Raw genomic sequence first — 21,101 nt, forward strand, 5'->3', positions numbered from 1 at the left:
AAGCTGCAGATACTGCAGCACACCAGTACACTCTGCTCTTGCTATGAACAGTGGAACAGTTTGAAAGGCTGTGTTCTTGCTTGTTAGTGAACAGTTGTACTAGATTTACCCGTCAAAAGGTGCCATCTCAACTGGAGTCGGGTTTCCTTGTGGTGTGTAGCGCCAGAGCACACCAGTACATGTATTCAGCTCCAGAATGTGCTGAGTGAGGAGCAAACAAAATTCATGCAGAACTGTGCATGGCCACTACAGCCTGCAGCACCAAGAGTCCACAACAAGCCTGCCCCCACATGCCTACCTTGTCATGTCACCTAAACAAAAATCATCCATGTCTCTTCCTTCAGTCTGGTGCATCTCTCTTCATTTCTTTCCTGTGATAACAAATTTGTGTTTTTTTGGGATTTTTTAACACAATACCCTAGTGTGTTTGAGATAGATTTAATACCACTATTTGTCGACCCACACCTGTAATATTTTGTTTCCTGACCTTCCATGCCCAGTAGAAGCTGAAAATGGGAAAAAGTCATTTTGTGAAATTTCACCCTAAGCCTGGTTTTCGCAGATTCTGGGCCATATAACGTAATCTCTGGGACCACGCACAAATTTAGGGCTGGTATTTGGGATCACAAAACGGCAAACACGTCAGAGGCCATCTTGAATCACTCTACGTCATCAGATACCCGCACGTGATGCGGGGCCGCGAGATCGCGACTGTGCAAAAGTGTACTTGCCAGTGCAGTCTTTGACCTAGCTGCAAGAGCAAGTGCTAGTGTTTTTTTATTTTTTGGTGGTGCTTGAACTAGTTCGAACTGCTTCCCTTCGACTTTCTTTGACAGAGCGGGTGCTGTTAGGGTTTCCTGTTGTCATTTGTATCCACCACCGGTCTTGTATGTCAGTGCTTGTACAAGGTGTTCAGTAGTTATTTTCAGTCCGCGCCATGGGTGGCATCCAGGGTAGGAAAAAGTCGCACTCTGACCGGCTTGATTATCCCGAGTCGAGAAAGAAGCGAACTAGTGGCCAGTTCGGCTCAGTATCATGGCCAGCTGGACGTAGATCAGAGCGCCCAGAGGTCGAACAAACCGACAGTAGTCCTGAAATCCTTACCTCGCAGAACATTGACGATGTGGAGCGCGGTGTTCAAGAACAAGGAACCATGGTAATAATTGGATTCGCTCCAGAAAATTATTCTCGTGGTTCCCGGTTCCTTTCCCATGACTCTAATATTTCCTATGGTCTGGATACGTGCATCACGCTGAAGCCTAGATGAATCAGATTGTAAGTCAGTCTTCTCTCTAGCTCAAGATTTTGCGAACATGTTATCAGTGAACAATAAAAGCAAAGGACACAGTGCAACAAATGGAAAATGCACGTCTCCTTTTCCTTGCCGTGCGCACTGCAGTGTCACAGTCTGCAGTTCTGACTGGAAGGTGTCTTCCGTTTGTGAAAGAACCAGCGCAAATCGCGCGTGGCGCGGCGTCCTTCAAAACGACACAAGTGAGCTCCACATGAGCCGATTTTGACAATCGATGGCTCAAAATTTTCAGTAGGAGATGCTCCATACTTTGACCGAAGCGAATTTCGCCAAAACGATCCTAGAGGTGGGACACGTTTACCGAGTTTGAGGGTGTTATTTGAGGTCCAAATTTCGAAAATCAAAAAATCCTTCGGTGAATCCCTTTGCCCGCATCTGAACTCGGTGCCTGCAAAATCTTAGCCTGCTAGAGAGAACTGTGGCTCACTTGCGTGGATTTGAACAGGCCAGAGTCGACGCGAAGTACGGCAAGATTCCCTGTACACAGCATGGTGGGGCACATGTCACGTGAACCAAAATGGCGCCCACGTGTTTCTGTACAAGTACTAGCCCTGAAATTATGTTATATCAAGAGCAGACCTGTAGTGGGTTGACGTCTACTCAAGACGGGTTTATTCAAACAATACGCCATGGACAGAAGGAAGAAATACCAAAGATACAAGAGATGAAACTGGACGGTGAAATCAAAATGAAAAATTTAAAAAGTCTAATCCAAAGAAACGCAAGCTTGCAAGGCAGATGTAGTGGGTTGACTGCTACCTTTCATGTGTGACAAGTACAATGTAAGTATTGTCACACAGCCACAGAACAATGACTGTGTTACATGAGCGTTCACGTGTCACTACTCTACCAAACTACATGACTGTACATGCCTGTAGTCTAGAGAGAGAGAGAGAGAGATTACTCGTCTATCAGAAGCGGACATGTCGACAGATACCGCCAGTACCGTCACTACCGGTGCTACAAAGAGGCATTGCAGCAGAGAACCACCGGGTTGCTGCTGCTAGCGCTAATCGCTAATCGCTATGGCTTACCGTCATCGAGCAAACGATTACATGCGATTTCCGCAACGTCATCATGGCCATGGAGTCAACATTTTTGTCCCGGGGAAATAAGCAGTCGTTACTACATGTACTTCAGTACTATGCACTACTATGCACTATGCACTATGCACTACAATGCGCTATGCACTACTAGTACTACTACTATCCGCAGCATTCAACTTACTAGCCGCTGTCTTCATCCAGAAAATTATTTCGGGGAGAGATAAAGAGAAGTACATGTTCCTGCACGAGTATGAGGGCAGTACCGCGGAATCCTGCCCGCGCCGCGATAGCGGCAAGGGCTGGATGAGCAGCGGTGCTGACCGAGTATGAGTGACTGGAACGTGTTTCCCGTATGCACCCAAGCCAAGGAGATCACTCACAATCTTTGACGTTTGAGTTTACATGAACCATTCTGTGACTTGACTCGAGTCCTGTATGGCTGTATGAGGCTGTGTCAGTGTGAGCTGAGCTGAGTGAGAGTGACTTCGACAACCGGACACGGACTACAGACTCAGTACACGACTTTTGCATGTACTTTCAGACCACAGAAGCTTGTCATTGAAATGGTAGACTCATGAGTGGATTCTGTCCACTGCCCGTCGTCAAGTGACGACGGGCAGTGGATTCTGTCCACTGCCCGTCGTCAAGTGACGACGGGCAGTGGATTCCGTCCACTGCCCGTCGTCACTTGACGACGGGCAGTGGAACTAGTTCCATCACCATTCATCAGGCAGGATCGCGCTTTCCAGCCCGCGTAATTTGATCTGTCATTGGTCGACTCCAAGGCGACAGTCATGTGACATACGGGAAAAAATTATCATGTAGCGGTAGCATGATTCTATCGTACCAGAACTCCCAGAAGTCCCCAGCCGCGAACATAATAATAATATTGAAACCATGTACCAGGGAGTTTAAATACGCTACACTACTACTCCCTGCTTCAGACTGTTCAGACTTCACAGTCTTCAGTGCTTGAAACCAAACGCTCGGAAGCTATCGATCAGTAGTCTGTATACCAGGTATACGCGAGGCATGTCTGCCACCGCTACGGCGCTAGTGCTAGGTTGGCTTCACCGTTGTCATTGACATACTAGTAGTGCATGACAGGTGCAATGTACTCCAAAATAGCACAGCTCTTGACAACAACAGCTTCCTTTTTTTTATTGGACATGTATATCAGCTTCCACCATGTTTCCTGAGCAGTACTACTACTACTACTACTAGTAGTAGTAGTACTGACACTAGCTCTGAGCTGCGGCCTCCTGCTGCTAGCTGTACAGCCGATGATTGCGGATCCAGAAAGGTTTGAACCGTTTCGCGCAACTTAACTACAGCCATGTCGTTTTAAAAGAAGTGCACAGACTCGGAGAGCTGCAAAACAGTACGCAGTCGGCCTGGCCGCCGCGCGCGTCTTCAAGGTCTTGGATGGCTGATGGTCATCATCTCCCGCACGCGCACAGCAGCAGAGTCAGTGCAACTGCAAGATAAGCAATGGGACTACCGGTAATCATTGCTCTCTCATATGATCACATGCACAGACAGTCAGTGCATGCCAGGGCCCAGGTACTTGCCTGGACAGACTAAAGTAAAGAAACAACGTTAGTTCGTGAAGTAACAACAGCGCAGTGTATATGGTGTATGCAGAGCTAGAGAGGTACTTTTCATACTTGTAGATGTCGTGTACTGAGTTTCGACAACTACTTCAGCACTGCGCGGTCTGTGCATGTGGGCTAACATTTTGGCGTCGCACGAACCTTTTTGATGTGGACGTTAATAGAGAGGCAAATCATGTTGGCAAATCATGCGAAACGAAACCTCTCTAAATTTTGTCTGAAGGGGGTAGACTACAAAACGGTTACGTCGTGAAAAAGTGATCAGAAACTGACAAGCTGCAGCAGAGATAAGATTTACGACCAGAGTTCCCTGCCACCTTCATAGACATAGTATCATAACTACCATAACAATGACTGAGTCTGAGTGCTATCGAGGCCAAGCACTGGCAAAAGGTCGCATGCAAGTGCGTTGATCCACCGGTAGACTGGTACACTGTACCGACGTCCGTACACGCCGTGCCACGCCGCTCCTGGAGTTTCGCACAGGCTCACGGAGTCACCATTGCGGCATTGGTCACGCCACGCGACTAGCACTGCACTGGCCATACGCATACCATCGCCAGGCGACGCTACGCGTACGCTGCGCAGGTGGTGTCTGAGCAATGGATTTTTTTGACTAGTCTGTCATGTCAGCGCGCGGTGGTGGCACATACGAATACTGCGCGTGACACCCAAGACGAAGGGCAAGGCAAGTGCAGTGACAGGCATATCATGATCATGCGGTCGTCGTCACCTCTAGCATGCAGGAAGCCCCCAGGAGGGTCGCGCTGGCCACAAGTACACACAGTACACTGTAGGTTGCACCTTCTCGATCTCAAAATCCAGGGACCAGCATGCATTATTAGCACTGATAAACGTCATAACGTTACTTGAAGTAGCCCGTCCTCTCTATTTCAATCTACTGTAGACTGTTGTGTAGGTAGTAGTACTCTCTCAGTAGAGTCTCTGGTCAAGAACAAACTCCACTCACTGAACGCGCCATACCAGGAGATACTGCTAGCACAACATCACTCATGCCATCAGATAACGCGTCGTCGGCTCCAACACCAACTGGTCACCCCGCCAAGCTACCGCCCAGCATGCGTGTACTAGCGCTACGCTATACGCATTCACCAACACGAACACTGGTGACTAGAATAATGCACTACTATTAGTAGTACTAATTACACTGACTCGACTGTCTGCTGTTTGGCCACGGCCGGGCACACAAACACGCAGCGCGCGGTAGAGAAATACTACAACTAGTGTAAGTGTAACACTAACAGCACAGGACACGACAAGGGCCAGCCAGGTACTAGGTTTGTAGGTAGGCTGAGGTAGCACGATGATTGATGGCAGCACTAACACCAGTAACAGAGTGACACGGTTCTGTCCTAGTATTAGTACTAGTAGTAAATCTACACCACTGTCCTACTCTAGTAGTCCAGGTCTCTAGTCTTGACCTGAGTCCTACTCCGACTCCGAGCTAGCCTAGCAACAACAACAACGACCACGTAGATCTGTCGACTGTCGCAGCCTAGTTTACAGGTACGTTTAGGTTCTACAACACACACTGACACAGCTACAGGTACGTCAGGAAGTGGGACGAGGCGGGCACCACACACGCGCACACCAGCGTCGCAGCAGCATACGGGTCGGCGTCCTGGTTCCGGCCAGGCTACCTTCTTGCCGAGCTACTGATCATATCAAGACTCCCACCACCCTAGGCTGCATGCTGCAAACCGTCCGCAGCACGGCCAACCAACACACTCAGTGAGGCACAGATCTCTGCTGCCGTGTGCTGGCCTGTGCTCGTTCTGTCTGTAGACAGTGAAGATCTACCATGTGTACTGGCTGTCGGTTTCGCTCCCAGTACACCAACCCGCCCGGTCAGCCAAGCCAGGCCTGCAGCATCTTCATCATGACACACTGACACAACCACTGCCACTACAACCGACCGTGCATTTTCGCACGTCTACAGGACTGGGAGTGGAAGAAGGACACCTAGCGAAATCATGGTGGTGCTGATGCTGCCAGCTCCCAGAGAGAGAACGACTCCCGTGTAGTGCAGTGTCGGGCTTGCCGAGCCGTTGAGTGATTGCACCGCCGCAAAGTGCTGTCCCAGTCCCAGTGCCAGTGCACTGTATGTACTGAATCAGTGTTTCTCTAGTTCAGCACCCAGAGACAACTTCTCAACGAGTTGCCGACAGTCGACGGGCCATCCTTCACGTATCGGACGAGCACTCACTGACTCAGTATAAGCCGAGGGAGCAAGCCGAAGCCCCACGCTGACACATATTTTCTCTGCGTCTAGGGCCTAGAGATGTTGGGAACAGAACGAGTTTCTGCTGTGTCGGCAGGCGCTGGTGGAGTGGTGGTAGATGTTGGAGCATCGAGCACCTCTTCCCCTGCACCAGTGCGCACCAAGACTGGCCTGTTCGGTTTTCGCCGAACAAGAACCTCGTCCAAGAACAGTGCTGGTGCCGCTGTAGTGGATAGTACTACTAGGGCTGCTGGTGGTGGTGGTGGTGGCGGTGGTAGCGAATCTGACAATAACAACGCCAGGTCAAAGTCGTTGGGGTTGTTGAGACGTACAGGACGCGAGGCAGCGGCCGTAGCTCGTTCAGTAGGTGCAAGCAGTCCCAACAGCACTTCAAGCGTTCCACTCGATGCTCGTTCTCAGCTGACGACCTCCACAACAACAACAGCAGCAGCAGCAGCAAGTGCAGCGGATACGACAACAGAGCATCGCTCTAGCAAGCGGCACGGCCGTGAGCGTGCAGTTTCAGCCAAGCCGCTGTCAGCAGGGCTTTCCAGGTCCTCTCGCAGTATCTCATCCGTGTCGCCTTTCGCCAGTTTGACTCGCCTGCGAGGTGGCGAAAAGAAACTCAGCTGGTGCTTTGTGTGCGGAAAAGCAGTCCAGAGCTCAGCCAGCAGCTCGGTAACGATACAAGTGGACGGAGGCGAAGTGCATGTGCACGATAGCTGCTTTTGCTGCTCTAGTTGCCATCGGCCGCTGGTGTCGGAGACGTTCCGTCACGACAATGCCAAGCTATACTGTAGCCGACACCATGGCGGATATGCTCAGCTCGGAAGCGCTCTGAGTCTTCCACGGAACGTGGCCAAGTCGTCGACGGCTCGCTCTGGTCGAGCGGCCATAGCGAGAGGAGCCCACCAGCGCGCTAGGTCGTGCGGGGGCTTGCTAACCTCGCCTAATCACATCGCTTCAGAACCGAGCAGCGGTTCTAAAGAATTTGCAGGCAAGGCTGAGGCTTCCGCGCTGGGAGTGTGTGAGGCACGGGACAGCGAGGAGGACCTGGCTGATTTCGACAGGGACAGCATTACACCAACCAACAGTGGTGAGGGTCTTTGCAGAGTAAAAATTGGTGGCGGTGATTTCGACGACTCCGAGACCAATGAGCAAAGTAGTTGTCGGCTCCACATCCAGGATCGTCTGCAAACGCGATCTAATCCCAGCAGTAGCGACAGCAGCAGCGACGGCAGAGCTAGAAGGAGTGGCCCTGACGCAGGCACTTGTGAGGGTCAAGTTGTCGTCGATTGTTTAGGGCCACAGAGTAGCTCTATCCTTTCGCCTGGTCACGAGCAGCAGCAAGTCCAGCACAGTCGCAGCAAGGCCAGCAACAGTAGCACACTTGAGAGAGGGGAAAACCCAAGCAAGTGTTTACCTGTCGAGGGTGCAGATCACAATCTTCAAGTTAGTAGTAGTGTTTTGCATCAAAAGGACAACGACGACGAGCCAGTGTTTCAGTGTGCAGTCCACCGTAGTGATTCTGAGACAGAGGGCGCTTTGGCCAGTGTACCACCAGCGCTCATTCCTGCAGCCACCACCAGAGGACATCCGAAGGATTTGGCTCTGTCGCAGCCCGTTACGCCAGAGCCCACCACACCGGTTTCGCCACTGCCCCCACGCCCAGGTAGTGTTGGACCTCCCGTCGCACCGCGGAAAGGTTCTCGGTTTGGACATTTCGTGCGCACCGGTCGCTCCGGCAGTGTGCAAGCTCACGTTCAGGACTTGATGCACAAAGCGGAGAGTCAAGTAGCGACAACGACGTTGAAAATGCAACCGACCACAAAGGCGACGACGGGGCAGGGTCCGCGAATGGCGTCTGCACCAGTTGGCGGCCGAATCGGCGGTGGCCTACGTTCGGATACCCACTCGGCCGGTGTGCGCACCACATCACAGCTACCCAGAACGTCTTCGAAAACCGACCAACAAGGAGTAGTAACAGCTGCTGGTGCTGGTAGCGGAGATGTGGGTGGCGGAAAGGTGCCCAAATCCGGTCTGCCGCAGAGAATCGGCACGCCACGCTCCAAGCTGCCGCCACCGACAGCTGCCAAGCCGACCACGGTGACGAGCTCTGGGCACGAGAGAACGGCAGGTGGCATCGCGCTGTCCGGCAGTCGCTGTACTACTTGCACGTCGTCTGCCAGCAGTAGCAGCCAAACGACCGCTAGCACAGTAATCGCAGCACCGGCAGCGGGCGCGGCACCGAAGACAACAACGGCAGCGCCGTGCGGGACAGTGGCATCGACACAGCATACACAGCAGCACACACAGGCAATGCCGTCCAAGCGGACTGTGCAGGCAGCAGACACTACGACCGTAGAGCACAATCAGCAACCGGGGGGACTGCAGAAGCGCACCCCTGATCACTCTGCAGCAGCATCAGCACGCTTAGTTGGTGGGAAACTGAGCAAGGCGAGCAGCTCGTCGCCCACTCGAAAGCAGATATTGTCTCCACAGCGGTCGTACTCATCCTCGTCCATTGAGTCCGCGGCGAGCAGCGTTGGCCCTGGCACGGTCACCAAGCCGCTCCGGCAGGCTAGCGCTGGCTCGCTCTCGACGCCGTCGTCGCGTTTGCAATCGCCATCGCGCTCTGCTGGTGCTGGTGGTGCTGGTGGTCATACCAGTCCTCTCAGGCATGGTGTTGGTAGCAGTGCGGCAGCAAGCGGTGTCAGCTCCAAATCAGCAGCGTCTTCCTTCTCCGGGGCCGCTGCCAAGACGAAATCGCGACCGCCGCCGCTGACTTCGAGCGGAGAGGACACACGTGATGCTTCCCCGTCATCTCAGCAGCAGCATCAGCGAGGTCACTGCATACCCGAGTCACCCGGCTCCCCGTCGCTGCCCAAGTCGCCCCTCGCGCGCTCCAGCTCCGCCGGCTGTGCCCTGTCTCCGTCGCGTCGACACGGCAACCAATCAGCTACATCGGCAGGAGCGGCGACCAATCATGGCATGGGAGCGACGGCGGAGAATGTGGGCGTATCATCGCTGACACGCCGCGGCATGCTAATGGCTGCCAAGTACAAAGCAATGGAAATGGACCAGGAAGAGAAAACAAAAACGGTGGCGGCGGCGCAGGACGAGGACGAAAAGCAAGATACTGTTAAATCAATGGCAACTGCGGCGTCGTCAAAGCAAGCGACCTCCTCCATGGCTCCGGGAGAGCAGAGTCGGATCTCCAAGACACGGCACAGTGATGACGAATCGAGCAGGACAACCACGGCTCTGTCTCGGTTCAAAAAGCCGCCGAAAGCCAAGCCATCCTCTCAGCACGACGTCCGCGAAACGCAGCAGCAGCAGCCACAGAAGAACCCTTCCGCACAGCAGAACTGGCGACAGCGGCAGCGCCTGACGTCCGATTCGTCGAAGAGCTCGGATGTAGATGGCCCACAAACGCAGTCATCCTCACAGCAACATCGCACAACCGCCGCGTCGTTGTCCTCTCATCGTGAACAGGTCCGCCGACAGCATAGCGGTGGTCAGAACCGACAAGAACTCTCCACTACCACCACCAGCACGGCACAATCATCATCGTCCTCCGCCAAGCAGCCGGAGCGTACCGACAGTCACAAGAGCAAGAGCAAGGGCAGCAGCACCACCGCCACCACTGTGACACCACCGCCGAGAGCATGTCCGTATCGAGAGGACTTGCCCAGCATCATCGATGACAGTTTCCTGGATGACTTGCAGGTTAGTTAAGTAGGGTTGTTTAGGTCTAACTCGGATACTGATCTTTTCTCCTATGTATCGGCGGCGCACAGGAGTAACGATGATTCCGAGACCTTTGGTCGGAGGAGTTACTTCCACCCCGCCCCCACTTCCATCCAATATGCCACCGCCCCCGCTGTGCAGCATCTGATGGTTCTGTGGTATTCAGTAAAAAAAACTGAACCAATAAATATAATAATCTTTAAAATAGAAGAAATCACATGGAAACGAGTTATGAAGCAACTATCCACGACTGTAACAACATAATTAGCAGTCAGAAAGTGCGATAACAGGGTACACAACTCACATGTTACTGAGACATTCAATGACCTGAGACCTAGCTCTCACACACCTCCAGTGCGCAAACCAATAGCCTTCCAGCTTGGAAGGTTCAAGGTTATGGTAAGACCAATGAGGGGAAGGTGAGCGCAGCAGACAGTAACATGTCAGTTTTGTGCCCTGTTCTGACTGCTTATAATGTTGTTACAGTCGTGGATAGTTGCTTCATAACTCGTTTCCATGTGATTTATTCTATTTGTTTTGTTTTGTTTTTATTTTTACTTCACCAGACGGTAGATACCCAGGCATTCCTGCCTTCTAGTCTCTAACAATATGGTTATACTCTCAATAAGAGATGAATTGGACATGAGTCTTCTCGGCACTCCTCCTCGTTGACAAGGTTGAAAGAAACAATAAAATCCAGACCCAGCTACTGTTGCTGCTGTTGCTGCTGCTGCTGCTGCTGCTGTTGCTTTTGGTGTTGCTGCAGGTATACAAGGCTATGTGCCAAGATGTGGTGGAGCAGGCACAGACGCAGGAGGAGACCAATGCCAGCGGGTCGCTTCAGAACCGCCTGAACCGACAGCGTTCGCCCAGCAGCGGCAGCGTCCTCTCGGCATCATCCACTCTGAACAGCAATGGGGGCGGAGTCGGCGCTGCTGGAAATGGTACACAGATACACATTCAGCTGCGCAACGAAGACTTCCAGCCTGCCGCGCCCATGGCAGCGGTGCCTGATGACTGGACGACCGTTCCGGTCATCTCCGTCGTGTGTGGTTACTACAGCGAACCGCTGAAATCCATCGAGTACTCGAACAGCTTCCACCGGCACTCCGTACGCCGCAACAGCTCGAAGAAACGGCGCAAGCCGTCGTCCACGAGCACTGCCGCAGCCAAACTAGAGCCTGTCACGCAATACTACGCGATCGAGGTGCCGCTAGAGGAGGCCTACAAGACGTACTTCATCGGGAAAATTCACTGGAACTTCTACGTGGAGCAGGATGCTGACATAGGCCCGTGCGTTCTCTCCCTTAAGCAGGAGTCATCCGCCGAGCAGGAGCGTTTCCGTGTGCTGGTGCGCAGCTCCAACTGCATCAGCCACGGATGTTTGCCGGCCACCTCACTCCTCGCCAACCCCTACATCAAGGAGGAGGTGGTGGCCAGCATCGGCAAAGAGATTGGCGTCACCGAGCCGTTCTCCCGTACCACGTTCCCCACAGCTGAACAGGTGAGCGGATTTTTTATTATTATTTTTATATTGATTATTATCCTTTACGAAGAACACAACCCTACTGAAAGATGTACATGTGGAGACAAACACAAAAACCAGATACCGGGCATGTAGGGACGATGCGCGAACGGCTGAACAGGTGAGCAGCCTGCCGTATTTTCCGGAGTATAGGCCGCACTTTGAACACTCAAAATTCACCCAAATAAAGTGGAGTGCGGCTTTTACTCCGATGATCAAATTAACGGTGATAAATAGGATAGATGTCTGTAATTGGTGCATGTGGAAAAAATGGGGGTTGCAGTTATACTACAGTGCGGATTATGCTCCGGAAAATACGATAACTTAGTAGTAGTTGGTTGTTCCAATGAGGAACACACGCTTCTTGCCGAACTTGACGCTTGACTGGCTCACGACTGCCATCCGGAGCACACGAGGAGCACGTCGCACCTTCGACTTCATGACTAATACCGCTGAAGTCGCAACTTCTAAGTTAGCAGTAGTAGTAATATTTAATATTTTACTAGAGTAATCCCCACAGACTGTAAGTCTTTTTACAGGGTACCGAGTAGATCACGACAGCTGGATGTACCGTATAAACAGAAATATTCGTCTGGAATTTAATTTCGTCTTTTTCGTCCAAGGCGACTAAATTAAATGCCGGACTAATGTCGATTTGTCCAGCTCTTCAATACACTCTTATGATCCAAGGACGAAATTTACAACCGGACGAACTCCCATTCTTTGAAGTTGGACGAAATTATTGACCGACGAAATGTCCTGCCTGCACACTACTACTAGTAACTATGCACTGCCCTGTATCATAAATGTGACGTGTTCTTTCCTTTCCTGTACTGCCTGTTTTTGCTGGTGCATAGGAGCTCCTGCGCATTGACGAATCGTTCAACTCGCGGCAGATGAAGATCGGCCTTGTGTACGTGGCAGCTGGCCAAACTACGGAGGAGGAAATGTTCAACAACCGCACCGGCGGTGTCAACTTCGAGACGTTCATGTCCTTGCTCGGTGACCGGGTGAAACTGAAACGCTTCGGAGGCTATCGCGGTGGTTTAGATGTGGAGTACGAACAGGTGAGTGAACAGGCCGGAATGTCTGACACTTGTACTAAAAAGTACGTGCTTTTTCGGTATTCAAATAACAGTAAACCTGTCATGGCGACCACTCGGATAAGGCGACCCACCTGTCCCAGAAGACCATTGCAACCAGGACCAAGGGATGCTATTTCTAGTCAAATGACCCTGGATAAGGAGACCTCCTGGTAACAGAGACCACCTTTTGAAGATCCCTTGAGCGGTCGTCTTAGACAGGTTTCACTCTACACGAATCATTATAATTATTCTACTGTAGCACATGTTTTGTTTTCTGAGAGTGTGAGACCACAACTGAAACTGCCGTCTCTTGTCTTGACTGTGTGTCTTGCAGACGGGAGAGGACAGTCTGTACTCGGAGTGGAACGATCATCAGATCATGTTCCACGTCGCGCCGCTCCTGCCGCATCACGAGACCGACAGGCAGCAGGTGAGCGCGGGCGTGGTGCGCCCGGTGCGAGGTCGATTCACCCCGTGACCCTCGTGAACTACAGTGGTCCCTCTGTAATCCGGCATTATTCGTGCTACGGAAATCCTGCTGGATTGTAGAGGGAGTGTTGTCCGTGACCTCTACGAGGTCGCTCCTCTTTTGGCGCATGTGTTCCGTGTGGCGCTGTGTCCGCGCGGGCGGCGTGCGAACCGCGTAGAGGTCACGGACAACAGGAGGGTGCTGGACTAGAAAATCCGATTTACTGCTGCAATGTGCATGAACATGACACTTTGGTAACTGAAAATTATGCTGGTTTATAGTGGGCGGTGCTGGTTTAGAAAGTGCTGAATGAAAGAGGGATGCATGACTGTATCATCCCCTCTTTCATGTCACGGTGATGTGAGACTTTCGATCAGTACAGCACTGCCGGGCATCGAAGAACGACCAGGCTAGAATTTCACCACGGCACAGCATACCGATGTATACACGCATAGGCTGCAATACATGAAAACGAGAACGGCCTAGGCTAGGAGGCTGACCCCCAGTTCTTCGGCGACCAACAGTTCTGTAGGGAATTTTGGCATTTTTGACCGTTTTGGGAAACACTGTGGGGGAAGTTGTACATGAATGTATGAGTGTCCTACGTCGGCATGGTGGTTAAATTGGACAGCCTGGTGTGTGTCATCGATCGATGGTGGGTGGGTGCGTGGGTGATGTCATTACAAGGAAAACATTTCAAATGCTGATGTCACTGAGCAACTTCTTTTGGCATGGATTGTGTTCGGTGTGTGTGTGTTCTATGTGTGTTCTGTGTGCATGCATGTGTGTGTCTTCTGTGTGTGTGTGTGTGTGTGTGTGTGTGTGTGTGTGTGTGTGTGTGTGTGTGTGTGTGTGTGTGTGTGTGCGTAATCTCAGGTTCAGAAGAAGCGCCACATCGGCAACGACATGGTGCTGGTGGTGTTCGTGGACGACTGCAGCACGCCGTTCAACCCCACCTGCATCCGCTCGCACTTCCTGCACACGTTTGTTGTCGTCCACCGCCATGACGAACACTACCGAGTGGACGTGGTGGCCCGCGAGAGCGTACCCTTATTCGGGCCGCCGCTCTGGCGCAAGAACGTGTTCCCGATCAAGACGGACTACGAGAAGGAGGACTTCCGTGAGTTCTTCATGACAAAGCTGGTCAACGCGTATCGTGCCTCTCTGAAGGCGCCGAAGTTTCTGGCCATGAAGACGCGTACAACATCTCAGGTATGCTGTAGAACATGTATTTTTAGATGTGGTGAAATTTTCGTGTTGGGCACCTGCCAGGTTTCGGGTGTAATGTAGACTTAGGTGACCGTTGAGTGTATGTCTGTCTGTCTGCCTGCCTACCTGCCTGTCTGTCTGTCTGTTAGTTTATTGGTCTGTGCTCACATGTGTTTGTGTGCGTGCCTGCGTGCGTGTGTGTGTGTGTGCGTGTATCCAGATGCTGTCAGAGTTGACGGCCCAGTTTTCCGCCTTCGAGTCCATGCCGAGCGAGCTGCGCGGGGTCACAAATCATGCAGCGCGCAGCCTCAGCCACAGCAACAGCATGTGCTCGACGACTTCCACAGTCACAGGCGCCGTTTCCGCGCAGTGCCCGCCGCAATCGCCGAGCATCTCGTCGTCATGGATACCTACGGGAGCGCGACGCATGTCCACGCCTCTTCCGGAGCGGAGCAAGCAGGAGTTCCACTCGCTGCCGCAACTCAGCCGCGATCTGCACCAGGCGTGCCGTGACTTCAAGCAGTGCTGCGACGTCAGCTTCATCGTCGGCGAGCGCAAGTACCCGTTGCCGGCGGTGCGCGCCATCCTGGTCGTGCGCAGCGCCGCGTTCCGCCAGTTCTTCCTGGAGCCGCGCACCCCGAGCGCCGCTACCACCACCATCATCGGCAGCAGCAGCAGCGTCGCCGACTCCATGGCTAGTCTGGACATGGCAGGTTCCTACGTGGCAAGGAGCGGCGATCTGGCATCGCTGGCGCTGGAAGGAACGTCCGAGCCGCCGCTAATGGCACGCAAGGGCCTGCGCGCGTCGGCCCGCTTCAAGCTACGCAGTGGCACTGGCAACGGCAGTGGTGGTAGTGGCAGCCACCAGCAGCGCAAGAACAGCAACCTCAGCTCCAAGAGTCACGAAGGCGCCATAACATCGGTAACAGCCGCACAGCAGCAGCAGCAGCAGCAGCAGCGCCAAAGTGCGTCGAAAGCGAGCACGCGCCGCAAGTCGTCCTCCAAGAGTGGATCCTCCTCGAGTAATTTGTTCTGGGGTGACGGTGGTGCCAGCGGCAGTAGTGTTGCCAGCAGCATCGGCGGCAGCTCTGGGGGACAAGGTTTTGATTCAGGTGCTGCTGGTGATGAAGGACAGGGACTGGAGCGTTCATTGTCGTGGCAGAACTTACGTCCGTCCTCGTCAACTCCTCACCTGCTGGACGACTGTCTGGACTGTGATTCCTACGCCGTCGGTACAGCTGCTGCTGGCTCTGCATCTGCGGGTGGTGCAGCCGGTGGTGTGTGCGGTAGACCGGGAGCTGCTGCTGCGATGATGATGTCTGCAGATATGCCAGCGCCTCGCTTGGCTGACTTTCTGCGTCAGCTGGCACCAGGTATCCAAGTGTTTGAGGTAAGCCCCCCACCCCCTCCTCCCCCTCCCCCCCCCCCCTCCTCCCCTCCTCTCCCTCCCCCTTCCCCCAACAGACAGTGCTGGTGCATTCATACTGCTTATTGTGTACACTGTGCATGCTGTGTTAGTACATGAAAAAACCGCTGTTTTTTTAGATCTTTTCTTCTAACAAACTAAGTCTCCTCCTCCTCCTCCTTTCTTCTAGCCTGGTTAGTTCTCAAACGGTGGTTAGATTTTAGGCTGTATGTTCATGGGAAGCCCGTTCTCCGGCACTCAATGCTACTGTAGGAACAGTGGATATAGACGAAAGATGGAACATAAAATTCCAGTTGTCTCGCGTGATGGCTGCATCTGCATGTATTGGCATTGCATGCCGAGCACGTAACGTGTGTGTGTGTGTGCGTGTGTACGCGCTCACGTGCGTGCGTGCGTGTGTGCGTGTTTATGTGTGTGCGTGTGCACATGTGTGTGTGTGTGTGTGTGTGTGTGTGTGTGTGTGTGTGTGTGTGTGTGTGCGCGCATGCACGTGTGTGTGTGCACCCATGTGCACCTCGAATGTCTGCGTGTGTGCAAATCCTACCCACCACCTGTGCATGCAGGTGTCTGAGTTCTCCGAAGAGTCGTTCAGCTCCGTCCTGGACTACATACACACAGGGTCATGTGACATAACCGCCTACAACCTCACCGGAGTGCTATGCGCCGCAGCTCTCCTGCATCTAACCGCTCTGGAAAAGACCTGCATGAAGCTTGCAGCCAGACTGCTAGCCGATGCCGGCAGCGTCATTCAAGTCCTGGCTGGGTGTGAGGTCTACCTGCGGCGTCATCCCCTGGCCAACATGCTCTTTGACAGCGTGGTGGTCCCGTTCATCGTCTCCACACGCCTGGACATCCTCTCCGAACCGGGCATCACGTCGCTAGGGCAGGAGTCCATGCGTCGCCTGTACACGCTGAAGCTCCACGCCGACGACACCACGCGGTTCCGCGCGGCCGCGCTCTGGGCTGAGGCTGAGTCCCACCGACAGATCTCCGCCGTGGAACGCGGCACACGGACCAGCAGCGAGGTGATGTCGTCTGCCGGGGCCATGCAGCAGCATCATCGTCATGCTGATGGTGTGGATACAACGGCGGCAACGGGAGGTGCGCTGAGAGCGGGTACTAGTGTGCAAGAGGCGGACAGCATGCTGGCTGAGTGCTCGCGTGAGTCCCTGCGCAAGCAGCTGATAGCGCCGCTGGTACGCGACGTGTCCCTCCGCAAGATATCCGCCGCCGACCTGATGAAGGTACGGAGTAAAACCGGTGCGGGGGGCAGGGGGTCGGGGCGGATGGAGGGGGGGGGGGGGGGTAAGCGTGTCGCTGGTCCGGTATGTGTCTCTCCGGAAGATATTCACCGCCGACCTCATAAAGGTACAGACTACGGAGTAAAACCTGGGGAGGGGCGGGGGTCGGGGGGGGGGGTGGCTGTCATTCTGGTTGGATTGTGAATTACGTGTTGTGAGAGCCGTTGGTCCCACTGTCCGCATGCCATGATCACGTTCTACACGTCGCGTGACACCGATGTACATTGATGGCGCAAATATTATGTCTGATTATGTCCTTTTAAAAGAGAAAAAGGAGAAGGACACAAATGTTACGAGTTATGACTAACTGTCCGCCAACGTAACCAGATCATATACAGTCATCGAGTCCTTTTTCCATAATCAAATTGGCTCACCATCCGAGTTATGGTGTGACGTCTCGGTTTTGGCCTGGTGTTTTCCACCTCCTCTTGTGTCCGCACTGCTTTTTTGCTACTAATGTCTCCAGCTTGGTATTACAGGCATGGTGGTGGCCTGACACAAGCGAAATTTCCTTAGGGCCTATCCACACTATGTAATAAAAACGGCGTGCCGTTTCAGGGTACGTGACGTACACGCGATGCTCTGTCCACACTGCACTCTGTCACCAGTGTAACTAAGTCGTGTACCTGTTCATTATTTTCTCTAGATGCCGCGATTGCACAATGTCAATGTTTGTAGCGCGTAGACCAGGAAAGGACTCCCTGGCTTGGTCTAGACCTACCCAGCTAGCTACAAAAACAAGTGGCGGCCCAGCGATGGCAGCACTGACGCCGAGCTCAAGGAATATCACCCTGAACTCTGTTCCAGGTGCGGAAATTTGGCCACCGTGTGACTCTCGCGGCAGCGCAGCGCCAAGGTCGAGGCCGGCTGTAGCATCGCTTGACGAACCAGTGTTGGTGGCCGCCGTGTATTTCCAGTAAAAGTCCCTGGCTTTGGCCTTCATGTTGTCAATTTTTGTCACGAGAGGGTTCTGCTTCCTCTCCAAACTAGATCAAATTTTCAGTGAATTCTTCGAGTCTCGCTACTACACCTTCCTCCTCATCAGACCCCGGGATTTCTCTGCATGTCCAGCCATGACTGTATCAATGTCGCCTCCGAGTGGTCGCTGAAACGGACGTGTGACAACTCCAAAGCGAAAACAAGCGGCAGCTGGAAACAGCAAGAAAAAACTGCGATCCGCAAACTCCATCGACTCCCGCACAAGAAACACTGCGAAAACGGCTGAGATGAGAAACGTGCTTTGTACAGGGGTCCGCGACTCACGTTCCGCATGAATCCCACGTTCCCCGTTTTCGGCCATTTTGTCACTCACCTTGCCAACAAGCATGTTTACGGCGTGTTTACGTGTTTTCTACCTAGTCTGGACAGGCCCTTAGCTGGTTGTGTTCTTCAACACAATAGTATAGCCGGTGGTAACGCTAATGTGTAAACTTAACTTTTTATATTTTCTTTTTTTATCCAGCTTGTGCTACCGACGGGGGCTTTCCCACCTGATCAGGTGATGATGGCTCTCGCGTTCCAAGCCGACCCGTCCGCCGCCGCCTATTTTGGCGTCGGCGAGAAGAGTCCGAAGAACGCACGCACGTCGTCCCAGGCGCGGCAGGCGGGCGGTTCCCGTGGCAACAGCAGTTCCCGTGGTAACCACGCTGGTCGTGCTCGCAATGCCAGCACGCCTCAACCTGGCCAGAAGCCGAGCAGCGCAGCATCATTTGTACCCGATACCTCCTCTGCAGTCGCCTCCGCTGCTTCTAGCGCCGCCGTTGTCAAGGGAGGAAGCTTAGCCAGTCGGCAACGGCGACAGTACACACCGTCCCCTACACCGTCCTCACCAAACATCTCGTCAGCCGTCGCATCGTCATCGTCGGCAAGAGATCTCTTCACCGAGGACAGCACTGGTGCACAGCAGCAGCCGACGCGCCTCACGCCCAGTCCAACGCGCTCACGCCGCCGCCTGCACCCGTCCAGCCTTGGCCGCAGCAGCGCGTCCCTGTCGCCACGACGACCCTCGCTGCAGAGCCACCCGCAGCTCGGTGGCGGCGGAGGCGACAGCAGGATGCGCCGCTCGGAGCGTGTGACCTCGGTCCCGGACGTGACGGCGGCAACAAAGTGCGAGACCCCACTGTCCACGTCTAGTCCCCCTCCGTTCTTCAACAGTCCCGATATGGCGGCCGTGGCATCGTCATCCTCCTCGACTACCAGTGGTGGCAGCAGTAGAAACAGCAGCACGCCTGCTGAGAACACGGGCAGCAGCAGCACATGTAACCAGACAACTACGGTGGAGGAAGAGGACGAGGACGTCGCGATCTGCACTGCGGGGACTGAGAGTGCTGCCGAGTACGACCTGGAGAGAGATGACGTCGTGCCGCCGACTAGTGACGAGTGTCCTGGTCCATCATCGCCTCGTCACCTCAACACCAAGCGAGGCTCAAACAGCAGCAGTAGTGGAAGTGGTGGTGCTGGAAATCGTCTCAAGGTCACCGCTTTGTAGGCACACAGGCATCGCCTACTGGTCTTGTGTGGTGAATAGTACGCATAACGGCCCCGTGGTACCATGACAGCCTGGCATTTCAGCTCAGCCGCTTTGTAGACACAATTCGAAGAGTTTAAAGCGCCGACATGGGCCATTTCACTCTGAACAAGAGCACATGATTGTTCAACTGACCGGTTTCACTGTTTATCAAACAGATCATCGGATCTAGCAGCGTGTGGTGAACGGTATGCATGCTGATCCCAGTACCATGTGTCATTTCAGCACTCTTGAGCCTCTTGAGCTTGAGACCCAAACGGTGCCGCTTACTGGGAGTACGTTTGGTGAATACGCATGCCCCGTAGTACCACACCAGCCTGGCATGCCCAGCACTCGACCTCACTCGTCGTTGTCGGTCGTTGCCAGCTCCTCTCAGCCCAGTGTGCGCTTGGTTGTTCTGAAACAGTCGTGCGTGCATTGTCGCGCGCGAGCGCGTACGTGTGTCTGTGTGCGTGTGTGCGCGTGTGTGGCGTCGTGTAGCTCATTCATACAGGAGCAGCGATATCCCACCTGCTAGGCCTCCGCCGAATAAACCTTGCCGTGGCTTTGTGCACAGGGTGTGTAGACTTTGGTGAGTAGTATTATAACTTCGTGGAGTAGTTAAATATTAACTTTCTTCTGTACCCCGCTGAGTTTTCTGGCAGATCACTACTGACCATGGTCACAGAGTGGAGACCGGTATAGTTCTTGTAGGCTATGCCACCGCCTGTTGGCTTGTTTTCTTATTTTCATTCCAAACGGGACGGTTTTTCGAGGCAGTGAGACTTGACAACAAGGTTCCTTTCAATTATGTGCACACACACACACACACACAGAGGTGCGGACACATTATGAATGCACAGTCGTGCACATGCACACACGTGTCTGCGTGCGTGCGTGCACGTGTGTGTGGGTGTGTTTGCGCTCAAACACTGTATTGATCACAACCATTGTATACTGTAAGATGACCGTGTACTTGTAGGGACAGTAGCTGGTGTGCCGGTTTGTTTCAGAATTGATTTTTTTGTTCGAATTTAGTTTTCCTTGTGTTCTACAATGTACCAAGAGTATAATGAATTGTACTGTACTTCAAAGTACATTTTTTATCTCTCCTGTGCCTATGCTTGAACTCGGATATCATCGGAGCTACAGACAACTTTGCGTATAACTTGTGACGACACCCGGCCGGGGCATCAGAAAAGTGTCCTTATTCGCGAAGTGTCGTTTTACCCGAAGTCTCATTATATGTATTACAGTTAGATGGGACTTTGCTCTGGGCATGGGAATTCCGTCGTTATATCCGCAGTCGTTATTAGCGCGGTGTGACTGCATACGTTTGTTTGAGTGCTGCCACATGCATGTAACCTGGGCGGCATGATGTTCTAAGTTTCATTATGATGATTGCAGTGTGATACGATGAGGCTTTGAGGCCACAGTGATCTGGATTTGAGTTTTCCTATGGCATACCGGTACCTGCCAACCTGAGATAGCAACAATGACTTACACTGGAACCTGTCCAAGGCGACCGCTCAAGGGGCCTTCAAAACGTGGTCTCTGTTACCAGGTGGTCTCCTTACCAGGGTCATTGCACTGGAAAAGCATCCCTTGGTCCTGGTT

General features: G+C 53.2%; 1 protein-coding gene across 1 annotated transcript; it reads left to right on the top strand.

Annotated features, from left to right (window-relative positions):
• Positions 1-5,519: 5,519 nt before the first annotated feature.
• On the top strand, positions 5,520-20,923 carry LOC135827539 (uncharacterized). The gene is made up of 8 exons (XM_065340019.1): positions 5,520-9,942; positions 10,730-11,467; positions 12,346-12,555; positions 12,908-13,003; positions 13,919-14,254; positions 14,472-15,641; positions 16,241-16,921; positions 18,441-20,923. The coding sequence occupies exons 1-8, from the start codon at positions 6,274-6,276 to the stop codon at positions 19,464-19,466; spliced, it is 7,926 nt and encodes a 2,641-aa protein (XP_065196091.1). The 5' UTR covers positions 5,520-6,273; the 3' UTR covers positions 19,467-20,923.
• The last annotated feature ends 178 nt before the right edge of the window (positions 20,924-21,101 follow it).

The sequence above is a fragment of the Sycon ciliatum genome, chromosome 11 (genome assembly GCF_964019385.1).
Source record: "Sycon ciliatum chromosome 11, ocSycCili1.1, whole genome shotgun sequence".
NCBI classification, from domain to species: Eukaryota; Metazoa; Porifera; class Calcarea; order Leucosolenida; family Sycettidae; genus Sycon; species Sycon ciliatum.